The sequence below is a fragment of the Canis lupus genome, chromosome 4, assembly GCF_048164855.1.
Source record: "Canis lupus baileyi chromosome 4, mCanLup2.hap1, whole genome shotgun sequence".
Classification (NCBI taxonomy): domain Eukaryota; kingdom Metazoa; phylum Chordata; class Mammalia; order Carnivora; family Canidae; genus Canis; species Canis lupus.
In genome coordinates, this window is record NC_132841.1 from 69,382,306 (window position 1) to 69,398,642 (window position 16,337).

General features: G+C 36.2%; 1 protein-coding gene across 5 annotated transcripts in view; it reads left to right on the forward strand.

Annotated features, from left to right (window-relative positions):
- The window catches only part of TTC33 (tetratricopeptide repeat domain 33), a 34,968-nt gene extending 19,238 nt beyond the window's left edge, over nt 1–15,730 (forward strand). For all 5 annotated transcript variants that reach the window (XM_072824800.1, XM_072824799.1, XM_072824802.1 and 2 more), the window contains exons 3-5: nt 7,439–7,520; nt 9,019–9,150; nt 10,835–15,730. In XM_072824800.1, the coding sequence (XP_072680901.1) occupies nt 7,439–7,520; nt 9,019–9,150; nt 10,835–11,188 (568 nt within the window). In that variant the 3' untranslated portion in view covers nt 11,189–15,730. The remainder of the gene's footprint in view (nt 1–7,438; nt 7,521–9,018; nt 9,151–10,834) is intronic.
- Nucleotides 15,731–16,337: the final 607 nt, after the last annotated feature.

The following is a 16,337-nucleotide window of genomic DNA, read 5'->3' on the forward strand; positions in this document are numbered from 1 at the left end:
CTGTGTAGAAATAGCTTTTAGGGGAGGGGAAGTACCTGGCTGGCTCATTCGGTAGAGCATGCAGCTTTTAATCTCAGGATTGTGAGTTCAAGCCCCACAATGGGCATGAGGCCTACTTAAATTTGAGTAATCTCTACCCCAACATGGGATAGAAATAGCTTTTAAATTTGTTTCAGTATTTCCATATAAGGATGTAAAATTATTGATAGAAATCAAATAGAAATCTGTCATGGTATTAGTAGAAAGTGATACTCATTTGTGGCTAGTTTCATTTTACTTGACATAGAAAAAAATCCTATAGCATTTCTCCTTAAGTATCATGGATTCTGCATTTATGAGTTCACCCACTCACTAAAATATATTAATAACCCCTAAATCAATGCTCATGGTGATTTCACAATCATTAGTGGACATGCAAAGAGCTGAGAAAAATTTGAGTGCCTGCTGCATATGTTCCCAGGTGAGTTACACAAGGTGAAGAACTTTGCCTTCTTGTTTCAGCTCCCATACTGTAAACAGGCATCCTTTTTGTGGCCTAATGTTATATTTTCTACATTTTTGTGCTTTTGTTGGTGATTTTGCTGTTTAAAATGGTGCCCAAGTATAGTTCAGAAGTGTATCTGGTGTTCCTAAGGACTAGAAGGCTGTGATGTGAATGATCACAGATTTTTATAGAGAAAATATGTGTGTTCAGTAAGCTTTGTGCAGGCATGAGTTACAGTGCTGTTGGCCATGAGTTCAGTGTTAATGAATCAGGAATATTTATTAAATAAGATGTCTTTATTTATTTTTAAATATTTATTTATTTATTCATGAGAGATACACAGAGAGGCAGAGATATAGGCAGAGGGAGAAGTGAGCTCTCTGCAGGGAGCCCCAGGTGGGACTTGATCCCAGGACCCTGGGATCACGACTTGAGCCAAAGGCAGATGCTCAGCCACCCAGGGGCCCCTAATAAGATGTCTTTAAACAGAAACACATAAAACAAGGCTGTATGTTAATAAGTTGATAAAAATATGACCAGCCACTTGCAGGAACTTAACCCTGTATTTTCCCTATGAGCAATGATTCAGTATTTGCTAAATTAAGTCTCTACAACAACTTTGTGGAATATAACTATGGGAATGAGAATCAACTATATCTGGAATAAAGCTTTTGAGTTTATTAGTATTTTAGTGTATCAGCTTTTCTTTTTATCAAGAACTTAAATAATTAGAACAAATAATTAAAATTTACTCTAAAGCTGTGTAAAATCTAAGTCTTTCGAATTCAAAGATAAAATTATATTCAACATCATTTGACATTTGTTGATTTATATTCTGCTCTCCTCACCCAAAATAGCATAGTATATTAATTTCTTATATCTTTTTTTTACTCAGCAAACATTTATGTAGTGCTTTTGTTAGACATTACTGCAAAGAAAATATTACATAGGCATCTTTTGTGGGTGACACAGAGAGAAATTGTTTTGATACGGAGTAAAGAGGACTATTTAGAAAGTTCTTCAGATGGTATAAAAGGAGAGTATTTAATTAAATGGGGGAATAGACCCATTGAAGAGTGTTTGAGACGATTTCTGGGAGGGAAGGGCATGAGAGTGGAGTCAGGAAAGACAAACTGGAATTAGCTGACAAACAGAACAGTGTTCCAATCATGGAAGTCTAGTCAAGAGGAGGCCAGAGGAAAACCTTAATTGAATTTTTGATAATCCCAGCAAGGAAGGCTGACTACACTAAATAGGAGCAGCAACAGTGGGTTGAAGTGTGAATCAGAGAGAGAATTGATGACTCATGTAACCCAGGGAAAGTATAATCAAAGATGACTTGGTGGTGCTGTTCTCCGAGCCAAGGTTGCCAGGGTAGAGTAAGTTTGGAGTAGGAGCTGGTAATGAGTTCAGTCTGGACATGTGTTTGAGATATATGTCAACCTTCTCTTGATTTTATAATCCTGGTGAGTTATCTTCTCATTTCTCTCTTGGGTATTCACAGAAAAACTTCCCTAGGGAGTTGTCCGCAGTCCTTGTCTCTCCTTTCTTCCTTCCACCTCACACCTCAGTCTGGTTTCTGCTGTTTCACTCAGTGCTCCCATTGACATACACGTTACTACTTCTCCCTTAGGTACAACCTGTCACTCTCTGTGACACACTTCTTGTTTTCTATGAAATCACATACACTCCTGAATTTCTTCTTCCTTTCTTTCTCTGCTTCTCAGCTGTCTTTGTTAGCCCTTTCTTCTCTGCATGACTTCTGAGTTTTGAAAACTCCAGCCCTGGTATCTTTTTTCCTTCTCATTTACTCCCTTTCTCTGTGTGTGTGTGTAATATTAGCAAGAGCCATGATTTGTTTAACTTATTGGTACAATTTTTTTAAAAATTTATTTATGATAGGCACACAGTGAGAGAGAGAGGCAGAGACACAGGCAGAGGGAGAAGCAGGCTCCATGCACTGGGAGCCCGACGTGGGATTCGATCCCGGGTCTCCAGGATCGTGCCCTGGGCCAAAGGCAGGCGCTAAACCGCTGCGCCACCCAGGGATCCCCGCTACAATTTTTATTGAAAAGAACAACACACATGCACATGATTTTACTTTTTTTCTTTTTTTTTTAAATAGACTCTGTGTTCAGTTTGGAGTCCAGTGTGAGGCTTGAACTCAACACTGTGAGATCAAGACCTGAGCCAAGATCAAGAGTCAGACAATTAACCAACTGAACCACCCAGGCAACCCTGTATGCATATGATTTTAAAAGGCAAATGCAATAATAACAAAGGATATACAATGAAAAGTACATTTTGCCCTCACTCTTGTCCTCTGATCTATTAGTTCACTTTCCCACATGCGACCAGTTACCAATTCCTTGATATCTTGCCGCAGATAATCTTTAGATTTATAAGCATGTGGACCTGTTATTTCTTTAAACGTCATAAGTGGTAACATTCTAAATATATACACCATTTCCCTTGCCTTTTTTACTTAATATATCTTAGAGATTGTTTTGTATTATTATGCGTGGAACTGCCTTTAAAAAAAAAAAGACTTATCTAGTCCATCTCTTACTATCCAGACTCTTACTTTCTGAAACCAGGAACCAGAAAGATTTAGATATGAGGGGATACTGGCATTTCATTGCATGATGTATTAAATGTATCTTGCCGTCTCTCTTTTAAGAAAGGATCTTTTTGTCTTTAATTTTTACAAATGGTACAGTGACTATCCTTTCAGTGATAATAGTGTGTACATATACAGGCCACTTCAAAACGGAGATTTATAGAAATGGAATTGGTGGGTCAAACTGGATGTGCATTTAAAAAAACATATTTCGGGGAGCCTGGGTGGCACAGGTGGTTAAGTGTCCGACTCTTGGTTTCAGCTCAGGTTGTACTCTCAGAGTTGTAAGATCGAGTCCAGCATCTGGCTCCGTGCTCAGTGCTAGTCTGCTTAATATTCTCTGTCTCACAACCCCTCTGTCACCGCCCCCTCCCCACCCCATCCAGTGTGTTCTCTTTCTTTAAAAAGTAAAAAAGCATACTTTCCCCTTTTTTGGATATAGTGTTCCAAATGACAGATGGGTTTTAAAGGTCATGTGGATGTGAGCTGATATTTTTCCTCACCAGCATTTGTTTACAGGTTTGTCATTTTTATTTCTAAGGGTTTTTTTTGTGTGTGTGTGTGTGTGTGTGTGTGTGTGTGTGTTTTAAACTTTTTGGAGGAGAAAAAATTCTCTGTCCTTCATAAGGGTTTGAAAAGAGTGTTCATGTACATGTTCTTTTGTTGTTTACACAGCTTAGATTGAAAGTAATTGTTCATTGAAGTAGAGCTTTTAAACGTGCATATTTATATGCATGTATTTTGAAGACTAGATTGAGGAGAGAGGACATGAGAGGCTTGCTTTTGCTTTGTGTTTCGTTATAAGGATTTTTCCCTCTTTTCTGTAAGACTAAAAATAATTTTTTTTTAATTTATTTATTCATGAGAGACAAGCAGGCTCCATGCAGGGAGCCCGACGCGGAACTCGATCCCGGGACTCCAGGATTATGCCCTGGGCCAAAGGCAGACGCCAAACCACTGAGCCACCCAGGGATCCCCAAAAATAAATATTTTAAAAGTACAATTTTAGTTGTTAAACATGTAAGCTTATTTTTAGAGGATTAAACAGCCTAGAAATAATTTGTAATTTAAAAGGTTTCTTTTTTTTTTAAAGATTTATTTTTAAACAATCTCTTTACCCAGTGTGGGGCTCGAACTCACAACCCTGAGATCAAGAGACATGCTTGAGCTAGAATGTGTTATGCTAAGTGAAGTAAGTCAGAGAAAGACAAGTACCATACAATCTCACTCATACGTGGAATTTAAGAAAGAAAACAGAAGGACATATTAAAAGGGGGAAAAGAAAAAAAGAAGAGAGAAATAAGCCATAAGAGACTCCTAATGACAGAGAAAAAACAGAGTTGATGCAGGGAGGTGAGTGGGGGGAAGGACCAAATAGGTGATGAATATTAAGGAGGGTACTTCGATGATGAGCACTGGGTTTTGTTTGTAAGTGATGAACCACCGAATTCTACTCCAAAAATCAATATTGCACTGTATGTTAAATACCTAAAATTAAAAAAAGAAAAAGAATATTGATGCAGGCAGAAGTAGGGAAAAACATACAGCATTGTGGTAGCACCTCATAAAAATAAGGTGAATAATGGTCACACTGTGTTCCTAAAATTCTAGTAGTCTTTCATGGAGAATTAAACATAGTGTTCAAATAGTTACCTCTTCAGTACCTAGCAGGGGCCCCTGTTAGGGAAGAAGATATTAACCATGGTCCAGGCAGTAAGTCTGATAGCCATCTCTGCATATTTAGATTTGGTTTGCCTGGAAGCAAAGACTACCAGCTTTTGCGGGTTTTGCTGGGTGAGTGTGAAGCATATGGTTCTATATAGCCTGCTACTACAAAATAGCAATAGCTACTGCTACAGCCTTAATGGCAGCGAAGGTGTCCTGTAAAATACATTCCCACCATGTCCACCCTCACCTTGCTGCTAGCCAAGGAGTTGGCTCTGTGGCAAACTTATTTTCTGTATCTGTAGCCCATTTGTCATTTGCCAAGATAATGTAAGACCCTGGAAAATGGCACTGCCCATTTGTGTTCTTTGCTAATCAAGGAACTGTCTAGCAAGGTGGAAACAATGTGCTTTTTTATGTTCTTCAACTTCGTATTTTCTACCAAATTTTGCCTATATTTCTTTATTTCACTGCCTTCTGTTTAAATAATATTCAGTGCATGTTAGCCCACATTTTGGTGGTTATGTTTGGTTTGGATCTTCCCATATTCAGTAGGAAATGATGTAGAAGAAAACATACAGAGGAAATGAAGGCTCTGGAAAACAGGTAACAATGCGTAATTCAAGAGAAAATAGCACATGATAGGGCTTAATTCACTATGAAAGATATTATCAATGGTTCACGACCTTGGTGTTTATTATGTTAACATTACCTGGTTCAAAAAATATAGATGCCTAAGCCCTCTTCTGAGAATATCTGTTTTGGATGAGCTGAGGCAGGGACCAGCTGTGTGTGTTATGTGTGTTGTGTTGTATATTTCTTCCCTTCTAGAACTCCTTAGATTATTCTGGTGTAGCCAAGAATTAAAACTAGTAGATTGGACAGCCCCAGTGGCTCAGCAGTTTGGCGCCAACTTCGACCCAGGGTGTGATCCTGGAGACCCGGGATCGAGTCCCACATCAGGCTCCCTGCATGGAGCCTGCTTCTCCCTCTGCCTGTGTCTCTGCCTCCCTCTCTTTGTCTCTCGTGAATAAATAAATAAAATCTTTAAAAAATAAATAAATAAAAATAAAACTAGTAGATTATATGTTTTCTGTTTAGTTCTAGAAAGCAGAATTAGTAGCATTAGGGGAAAGATACAGAATAGAAAATTTCAACTCATTATAATGGAAAACATTTTGGTAAATAGAACTTTCTAGAAATATTTGAGTACACATGAGTTAACCACTTGTGAAGGATCCTGTGAAAATGACCGCTTTGGACAACACGTAGGACTTAGTCCTTCCTTAATTTTATTTTAAAAAGAAAGTGTTTCAGTGCTTCTGCAGATTTGGCATGTAATATGCTAAGATCAGTTTTAGGCAGAATGAGTTTGAGGTACCTGTGTCACAACTTTGTGGGGATGTTAGTTGACTCTGGAGCTTTTATAAGAAAAACCTAACTAGGAAGACGTCAGTGAAAAGGTGGTAATGTAGGGATGCTTGGATGGCTCAGCGGTTGGGCAGCTGCCTTCCGCTCAGGTCGTGATCCCGGGATCCAGGATCAAGTCCCGCTTCGGGCTCGCTGTGGGGAGCCTGCTTCTCCCTCTACCTGTGTCTCTGCCTCTCTCTCCCTCTGTGTCTCTCATGAATAAATAAATAAATCTTAAAAAAAAATAAAAGTGGTAGTGGAAATCACCATCTCTAAACTGTTTTTCATTCATTTGACCCATTTTTTATAAGTACCATGTGTGAATAGTGATGAAAAGTCAGTGCCTGAGCTCATGGAATTTACATATGAGAAAACTTAAAACTGAAGAATCTTTTTATTTTTTTCAAGATTTATTTATTTATTTATTTTAGAGGGAGAGAAAGTATGAGCTGGGGGTGGTGCAGGGAAGGGGCAAAGGAGGAGAGAATCTTAAGCAGACTCCTCACTGAGCATGGAGCCTAATGCAGGGCTCAGTCCTACGACCCTGAGATCATGACCTGAGCCAAAATCAAGAGTCAGACACTCAACCAAGCCACCCAGTTGCCCCAAAACTGAAAAGTCTTTACACAATTACCAGGCAGCTTTTTAGTGTTCTGTGTCAGCTGGATTGCTTCAGTGGAGCCCAGGATTGCAACTGGATTGTAAATTCTTCGACAAAGTCCTTTGCACTACATCTAACGTGTGTGACATTTGCAGACATTGAAGTTGATGAAAAGGGAAATTTTGGTGGTGATTTCTCAGCTCAGAATATAAAATCGGAGAAAGATTTCTTTCTTTTTTTTTAATTTTTAAAGATTTTATTTATTTATTCATGAGAGACACAGAGGGAGAGAGAGGAGAGAGGCAGACACAGGCAGATGGAGAAGCAGGCTCCCTACAAGGAGCCCGATGCAGGACTTGATCCCGGACCCCAGGATCACACCCTGAGCCAAAGGCAGATGCTCAACTGCTGAGCCACTCAGGCGTTATTGGAAAAAGATTTCTAGGATCTCTTTTATTTGCATTTGTCTTTTTCTCTTTTGCTGTCCTTTCCCTTTATCTCTTCATTTTTCTTGCTTTTGTAACATTATTATTGTCATTAGTTCTTGAATAGAGTTATTTTTTGATCTACAATTATTCCTTAGTACTTAATTTTAAAATTTGGTCATGTACTCTCAAGGACTTACTGAAAATATGATACTAATGTGACTTAACCACAGATATCGAGAGGCAATTCAAAAATGGGATGAAGCGCTGCAGTTAACCCCAGATGATGCTACCCTGTATGAGATGAAGTCACAGGTAATGATTATGAAGAATTTCACTTTCCTTATGAAATCTCACTATATTGTGTTCATGTGTTTGGTGAGCAGTAATAAGCCAAAATAGCATTTCTTTCCATTATAATTCTCAAGTATGTCTTTTTTCAAATTTTTTCAACATTTCCTTTCCAAATATGTTACCGTATTATTATTGATGGCCCTGGGTGATAACATATTATTGCCGTATCATTTATGACTCTGTCTTTTGCATGAAATTAGAAAGTCATTTATTTTCACAATGATGTTAACTTATTTCAACCTATGGTAAGATATGAACAGATGACTATCTTTGAGGAAGTCACTGGTGATTTCTTAAATAAATATGTTTGCTTTCCTTGGAAATAAATGGTAGTGGACTGAGCAATAGCTTTGTTTCTTTAGAATGAGGATGGATTGGACTCTGAATGATGGTATCTCTCTGAAAATGACCTACTCCTTGGCAAAAGGTCAGAATAGACTCAATTTATTAATAGTTTAAAAATAACATTTGAATTTAAAAAATACATGTCTAATATTTTGTGGGAAAGTCTATAAAGAAAGTCCCTGAGTACTTGAATTAAAGTTATCCAAAAGACTTTCAAATCTTTAACAGAGTAAATATATTTTTGGCAGACAATAATTGCAATTCAGCCTTGATCTGCACACCTTACAGATAATTTCAGATGATGATCTCAAACATAAGGAACATTCTTTATCAGCTTTGATTTTAATTTAACCAAGAAAACCGCAAGTAAATTATGTTCATTGAATGAAGTGCTCTGAGGACCTTCATCTGGTTAAGTCTTTAGTTTTCAGTCTTGACTATGTATATGTTAAAGGCAGTATTTCTGGTGAACTAAAATGAAATAGTTTGAAATAAATAGTTTAATTTGTAACCTGATAATGATAGTTGTGTTACAAATCTTGTGAAATGTGAATGGTTTTAAAGATGATAGATAAAATCTAGTCCTTTCCCATAGACTGAAGTAGAAAGTTCTGGAACTCCTTATTTTTCTGCTTTGTATGGTTTGAAAAACCCAGTTGTGGGGAGGCCTAGGGAGTGTTTAAATGATTTCTGTACCATGAAGATGTTCATAGGATGGGTGGTTGAACAAATTTAAATTTACCTCGTTTAACATTAAGACCTGGGGTCCCCTGAAAACCACATTGTAAATAGAATAATCAGAAGCGGAATTAAGAATTCTAATGTCTCTGAGCCACCATAGCAAGATCATGACCACCTTTTTAACCAGATGGACAACAGAATTCAATAACTGAAAAGGGAATAATTTATATTTTCATAGTTATTTTAGAAATAAGAAGAATATATATTCATTCCTGATCCTGAATGGCAGAGAAGGGGATCAAAACCACTGAACTACTATATTTACCAGACTAAAAATTTTTTTAAATGAAAAAGTTTGCATATGGTTATTCATTAGTAGTTCACTAATTTATGAATATTGCTGACAGGTTTTGTTTCTTTTATTTGGCTCTAGGTCCTCATGTCTCTTCATGAAATGTTCCCAGCAGTACATGCAGCTGAAATGGCTGTCCAGAGAAATCCACATTCATGGGAGTCTTGGCAGACTTTGGGACGTGCTCAGCTTGGATTAGGAGAGATAGTCCTGGTAAAGAAGTCAGATTATTATAATGGTGAAATTTTATTCTGACCTGTTTTGATTAGCTGAACTACACCTATGCAAAAAGTAAATAGCAAATTACCTCTTAAAGGTATTAAGCCATAAACACAGAATAAAGTTATTACTGAACATCCTTTTCTATTGTAAACATCAGTTATATTAGAGGCAGAATATTTTTTTCAGGGGGTGCCTGAAAAAAGGCACCCCGAGGTGGCTCAGTCAGTTAAGCATCTGACTCCTGGTTTCGGCTTAGGTCATGATCTTATGGGTTGTGAGATTGAGCCCCATGTGGGGCTTCATGCTCAGTGGGATGGCTGCTTGAGAATCCCTCCCTCTGACCCTTCCCCCTCAAAATAGAGAAATAAAATATTTTTTAAAAAGAATTTTTTTGTCATTAGACATCATGAAAATTTTTTTAAAGATTTTATTTATTTATTTATTAATGAGAGACAGAATGAGAGAGAGAGAAAATGAGAGAGGCAGAGACACAGGCAGAGGGAGAAGCAGGCTCCATGCAGGGAGCCTGACGTGGGACTCGATCCTGGGTCTCCAGGATCAGGTCCTGGGCTGAAGGTGGCACTAAACCTCTGAGCCACCTGGGCTGCCTATGAAAATTTTTTTATTTTTTTTATTTTTATTTTTTTATTTTATTATTTTAAAAATAATAAAGATTTTCTTTTTCTTTTTTTTTAAGATTTATTTATTCATTCATTCATTCATTCATTCATTCATTCATAGAGACAGAGAGAGAGAGGCAGAGACACAGGCAGAGAGAGAAGTAGGCTCCATGCAGGGAGCCAACACAGGACTTGATCCAGGGTCCCCAGGATCATGCCCTGGGCTGCAGGCAGCCCTAAACTGCTGCACCACCGGGGCTGCCCTGAAAATTTTTTTAAAATGGCATTTGGTAAACATTCAAATATAAAGAAAGCAATTTTTAGGTTAATTTCTTGCAGCATTAAATTTCCCACATTATAAAGTGATACCAGTATCTCATGGAGACAAAACCACTAATAGGTTATGTAGAGGAAGGAAGAAAGTAGAATATGGGAGAGTAATGATGATAAATAAATAAATAAATATATATTATTTATAAAATAATAAAAATATTTATTTATTTAGATTTTATTCATTTATTCATGAGAGACACATAATGGTTACATCTTCCTGGTGTGAATTGACCCTTTTATCATTCTTTAATGTCCTTTCTTATTTCATGTGACAGTCAATACATGTTAGCGTTATTTGGATCTAAGCTCTTGTCTTCAAAGGTGGGCATTCTTGGTACCTTCCTGATCGTGGTTTAACCAAGAAATCTCTAGACTCTTATGTCTGCTGGTCTGCAGAAGCAGAACAATGCACTTGCCTTATCTTGAACTATAATAGTGTTACCTGTACTTCAATGGATTTGGAGTCCTCAGCAGCAATTTGTCAGGCACTTTCTTTCACACTTTTTTAACTTCTTTTTTTTCATCTTAATCATCATCCAGTGTTTAGGGCCCAGCCCTAATTTCTATCCTTAGAAACATTATGTTTTAAAAAATATATACAAATATATGTATATATATTTTAAGAAGGTAGATAGATATTGTGGATTATATCAATCCACTCATTTTTTTAAAAAAAACAAAACAAATAAAAAAAACTGATTTTTTTTTTTAATCTCCCCTAGGCAATTCGAAGTTTTCAGGTTGCCCTTCACATCTATCCAATGAACCCTGAAATATGGAAAGAAGACCTTTCTTGGGCAAGAACACTACAGGAGCAGCAGAAGGTAGCACAGAAGATTAAAAAGTGTGAAGCGTCATCAGAAGGAACACATTTCTCACCCAAGTCGATTCCTGACTATGACTTTGAAAGTGATGAGATTGTTGCTGTTTGTGCGGCAATTGCTGAGAAACAGAAGACAGTTCCAGCAAATAAAACAATGGTTATTGTGTCAGCTTCTGGGACTGTAGAGACGGTCACTGAAAAGGAAGATGGTGCTACCCCACCAGATGGCTCTGTTTTTATCAAAGCCCGATGAAGTAGCAGGAATCCTTTGAGTCTGTCTTTTTGATTGCCACTTAAAATTTTAGGCATAGAGATGTTTGTTTACTGTGGAGAAACCGAGCAAAACTCCTGTTTGTAAAATGAGTTTTGCAGCTGAGACATATAAAAACTAAAAGATAGATTTACTGTATAGTGTTTGGACTATGCTTTGATAATTTAGGATTTCAACCTCTTAAGATTAGAGTTCTGAGTCCAGTGGCTTTTGATTCATAAACGTAATTTAATCCAAAAATATAAGTGGATGCATTTTGAAGACACAGCTTGAAAAGTGAATTCTCTAGTAGTGAATAACTTGATGGCCAGTGTTATTAAAATGTTGACTCTGACTTTTGTTTCATGATAAAGGAAGTCGGTGATTTCTTTCCCTGCTTAGAAATATACTCCTCTTACTATTCACCCTTCTGTTTTTCTGGTTGCATTAGAGTAAGTCTGCCACAAAGCTTGAATATTTTTGAGATTCATTTTGTTTCAAAATTGTCATTTGGTTACATGTGGAATCTTTGAAAGTTTGGCTGAAAATGCATGCATGTGTACATTCTAAACATTTTCTGAAGTTTCTCTTAATTCTGTGTATTTTTTGACTTTAAAATTATTATGACAGTGATAGTTGCCCCCTTCAGTATTAGATGTGTGAAATACTGATAAATGTCAGAATGACAGTTTTATTTTCTTAGTTGTTAAAGTAGATAGTGTTCCTTACCACAAGTGAGTCATGTTTGAGATGTGCATTTTTAAAAAACGAATGGCTCTTATAGATGTGTCATAACAAATTGTACTGCTGCATTGTCCCAGTCAAAAGCAGTATTTTCTCCTTATTTTTAAAATCTTAGAAACTCTGAAAATAACTTATCTTTTGCTTATAACTTTCCGCTTGGAAGTCCTTTTCTAGATAACTTTTTGGGAACTACTCAATTAAATTACTATTACAATTTTAAATAGCTAGATTATACCTTTCTAAAAATAAGAAAGTAGGGATGTTAATGAGCGCCAGGGAGTGCATAACTTAGGCACAATACATAGAACCTAAAACATGACTTATGGTGAAATCCCATGAGTAGACAAGGGTATATATAAAGAAATATGTCATTGAAAGCCACAGTCATATTCACAAATTAAAACTGTCATTACTAATGTGAATTATTTTTATACTACATATATTGTAGTACAATTATATAGACTACTGGGTACTGTTACTTCTGACACTCAGGAAGCTATTATTGCTGGAAGATTAATTTTATCCTTGCTAGAAATGAAAGTAAGCTATTTTAAGGAATCTTACCTTAACCTGTTGGAGCATGTGAGTAATGTGCTACATTTTTCTGAGATGATCTTTTTTTCCTTTTTAAATTTTTACTTAAATTCTAGTTAGTTGACATGCAGTGTAGTACTGGTTTCAGGAGTAGAATTCAGCAGTTCATCACTTACATACAACATCCAGTGCTCATCATAACAAGTGCCCTCCTTAGACGTATCACCCACCCATTTAGCCCATCCCCTACCTTCTGAGATGATTTAAACAATTTTTCCTGTAGTGGAATGTTTACCTCTTTTTTCCCCAGAGTATTGTATTTTTCCCCAAACTTACATCAGAAAGTTAGCTCTGGTTAGAGAGATTGGTTTTAAAGTAATCTAAAAAACAAATGCTCATTACATTTTATTTTGTTTAATAAAGAATATTCTCCCAAAGTAGATACTTTGGCATTTACAGAAGTGAGCATTCACTCTTTAGTATGTTGTTTCTTGTATTGGGTTTTTGTTTATCATGTAATTTGTGAATAAATATTTTTTCCTGCATTTTAAAGATTTGCCTCTTTGTATTGTTAGCTTTTGAAAAATTAGATTGATTTAATTTCTTTGTTATGTGAGAATAAAATATGTAAAGCACCTTATATGATATCTTGCATAGGATGTACTCAGTAAATGTTAGCTATTTCTATGAAGAACTTTAGTTTAGAGATATTTAACCTCAGTTTCTCCTGATTTTAAGAAGGTAGGAAAACTTTCTAATCTTTATCTGAAAGTGAGGAGTCACTACTTTTGATATTATAGGACAATGGTTATCAGTTGGAGTCATTTTTGTCATAAAGTCTATGCCTCAACTCTAAAAGAGGCAAGACCCAGGATGGAGGGCATGTAACCACTAGATTCTACTAAGGAACACAGTATTTATGCTGTATTGATATTGGTAGGCCAGATTAGTCTCTTTCTTGTTCAGATGTAAGACATAAGGAGGAAGACATAAAATGGAGGGGAAAAAGGAAAAATGAACTATGAAGAAGGAAGGCACCTCATTTATACATGCCCCAGAAGATGCTCAGCTAACACTCTTCTATGCATGGAGAGAAAAATACATATATCATTTTATAAGGATGTGGATACTGCTACACAGACATTTGGTAAGCTTGTTAACTATAATACCAAATACTCCTGAATCTGAAAGAAAAATAGTTGAATATGATAGTGATATAATTAAAGATGTTTAATATACCTTCTGAAATAACATTAAACACTATATTGAATATAATTTGTGTTATTCTTATTTGAAAATTGTATGGCATAAACACTCACTAGTCAGAACACCACACATCCAGATCATGCCTGATAATTTGAGAATCCATATATTATTCTCTAGACAGTAGGTTTTTAGATTATAGAGTATTTATCTTAAATGTGCTAACAAATACTGCACAAACATTGAAGTCATGCAAGGTATAGATCACAGAACCCAGATCTACTGCAGTTGGGGCCTAGGTACAGAATTTATGGTAGCAGTCTTAGCATAAGGAGCTTTAAATTGATATCATGATAAAACTATAGTGAAGAAAAGAAGTTTTACCAGAGAAAGCTAGAGTTGCCATGATTATAACTGACCACCATAGCCTCAGTTTGAAAATTATGCTTTATGTAATGATGTCAAAAGCTTGTTTCACTGCCTTTCCCAGCAGTAAGAAAATTTTCTCAAAAAAAAAAAATTTTTTTTTTAAATTTCAGACTTTGTGAGCCAGTAGCCTTTCTAAATTGACTCTGGACCAGCCACTCTGAGCTTTGATTTCATGACATAACGTGTATCTACATGAGTTGTGAGTTGACACAAGAACCAGTTCTATAACTATCTTAAAATCAACTGGTATATTAAATATATTTTTTTCCAGAGAGATTTTTATTAAGCCAATGGTGTATACTTTGTAACTGATGACATTTTAGGATTGGGCAAGTAAGTGTTTGGGTTTTTTTAAATCACTAATAAAATCCAGAAATTTGTAAGTGATTGATTCATTACCAGAATAAATTAAAATGAAGTATGTCACTTTAGTCACTTGCAATTAAATATGCCCACTTGAATGCAAGGGAAGGGTAGCCCTATGACTGGTGTACCATGAATTGTGCCTTAACATGTGTTGTATGTGAACCTGCTGTGTTTGTCAAGGTAGAAAACAGGTTGAGAAATGTTGACATTTTGTTGGGAAGACAAAGGGTAGAGATGGCTTTCTTGCTAGGTGTTTCTTTACACATCCATTAAGCAAGGAATCCTGTAGAGGAGGACTGCCCATTCCTTGGTGAGCAGATCTGTCTAATTTTGGGTTAGATATTAGGTGGCCATTATTGGTACAAGCCTAAATTACATTCTTTAACCTAGACCCTTCAGCAATAAATCTGAGATACTGAATGTCCATTAGTCTGGCTTGGTCTCTCAACTGGCTCAGAAGTTAGGAGGGTACAGGAAGTATTATTTCTTGATTTCCTCAAACTCCAACAAAAATAGTGAAAATTATATTTCAAAGTAAGCATGAGATAAATTAAAAAAACAAATTGGGAATTTTTTTCTAGTTTTGTAAGTCATGGAAATTCTATTGGAAATGGATAATGTCAATTACAAGACAATATGTAAACATTTGTTCAGAGTATCCAAAAGGATACCCTGAATGTGGAAGATCACAGTATTAACTCTAGATTTAATTAGAAGGAATGACTGTAAAATGAATCATATTTTCTTCCCACTTTGTCAACTTTCTTAAGAGTGTAATTTACATATAATAAAATGCACCCTGTATTATAAATTTACAGTTTGAGGAGTTTTAACAAATGTGAACAACCACACAATCACCATTTCTATCAAGATGTAGAATATTTCCATCGTGCAAAAAAGTTTGTAATGCCCATTTGCAATGAGTTCCCCTCCACCCCAACAACCAGCACTGTTCAACTACTGATGACTTTATGTGATTAAAAATTAGATTTGACTTTTCTAGAATTTCAAATAAATCACAGTATTTACTCAGTGTCTGACACGTTTAGCTCAGCATAATGCTTCAGAAATCCATCCATGTCAAGAGTCATCTTGACAAGACTCGTTGTGTATATCAGCAATATGTTTTATTTTTTATTGCTGAGTATTATTCTGTTGTATGGTTAAACTACAATTTATAGCTATTCATGTGTGTTGATGGACATCTAGGTTGTTGAACATCTAAGTTTTGGTTTCTTATGAATAAAGCTGCTATATGCATATGTCGCAGGTCTGTGTGTGGATATGTGTTTTCATTTCTGTTGGTGAAATACCTGGAGATAACGATTGTTGAGTCTTTTTTTTTTTTCAAGGATTTTATTTATTTATTCATGGGAGACACAGAGACACAGAGAGGCAGAGACATAGGCAGAGGGAAAAGCAGGCTCCCCATGGGGAGTCCGATGTGGGACTCCATCGCTGGACCCCAGGATCACACCCTGAGATGAAGGCAGGAGCTCAGCTGCTGAGCCACCCAGGTGTCCAGGGATTGTTGAGTTTTGTGGCAAGTTGTATGTGTGTAACTTTAGGGGAAACTGTGAAACTTTTCCAAAGTATTTGTGCCATTTTTCATTCTGACAAGCAGTGTATTTTTAAAAGTATTCAGTTGCTCCGTATCCTTGTCAATGCTTGATATTGTCATTGTTTTTCATTTTAACCACGTTGGTGGATGGGTAGTATATCTCCTTGTTCTAATATGCATAATATGCATATGCTGATGTTAAACATTTTTCATATGCTTGACATTTGTATATATTTTGGGACGTACCTGTTCAAATATTTTGCTGATTTTTTTATTTGGGTTAACTAATTGTTGAACTGTAAGAATTTTTTCTCT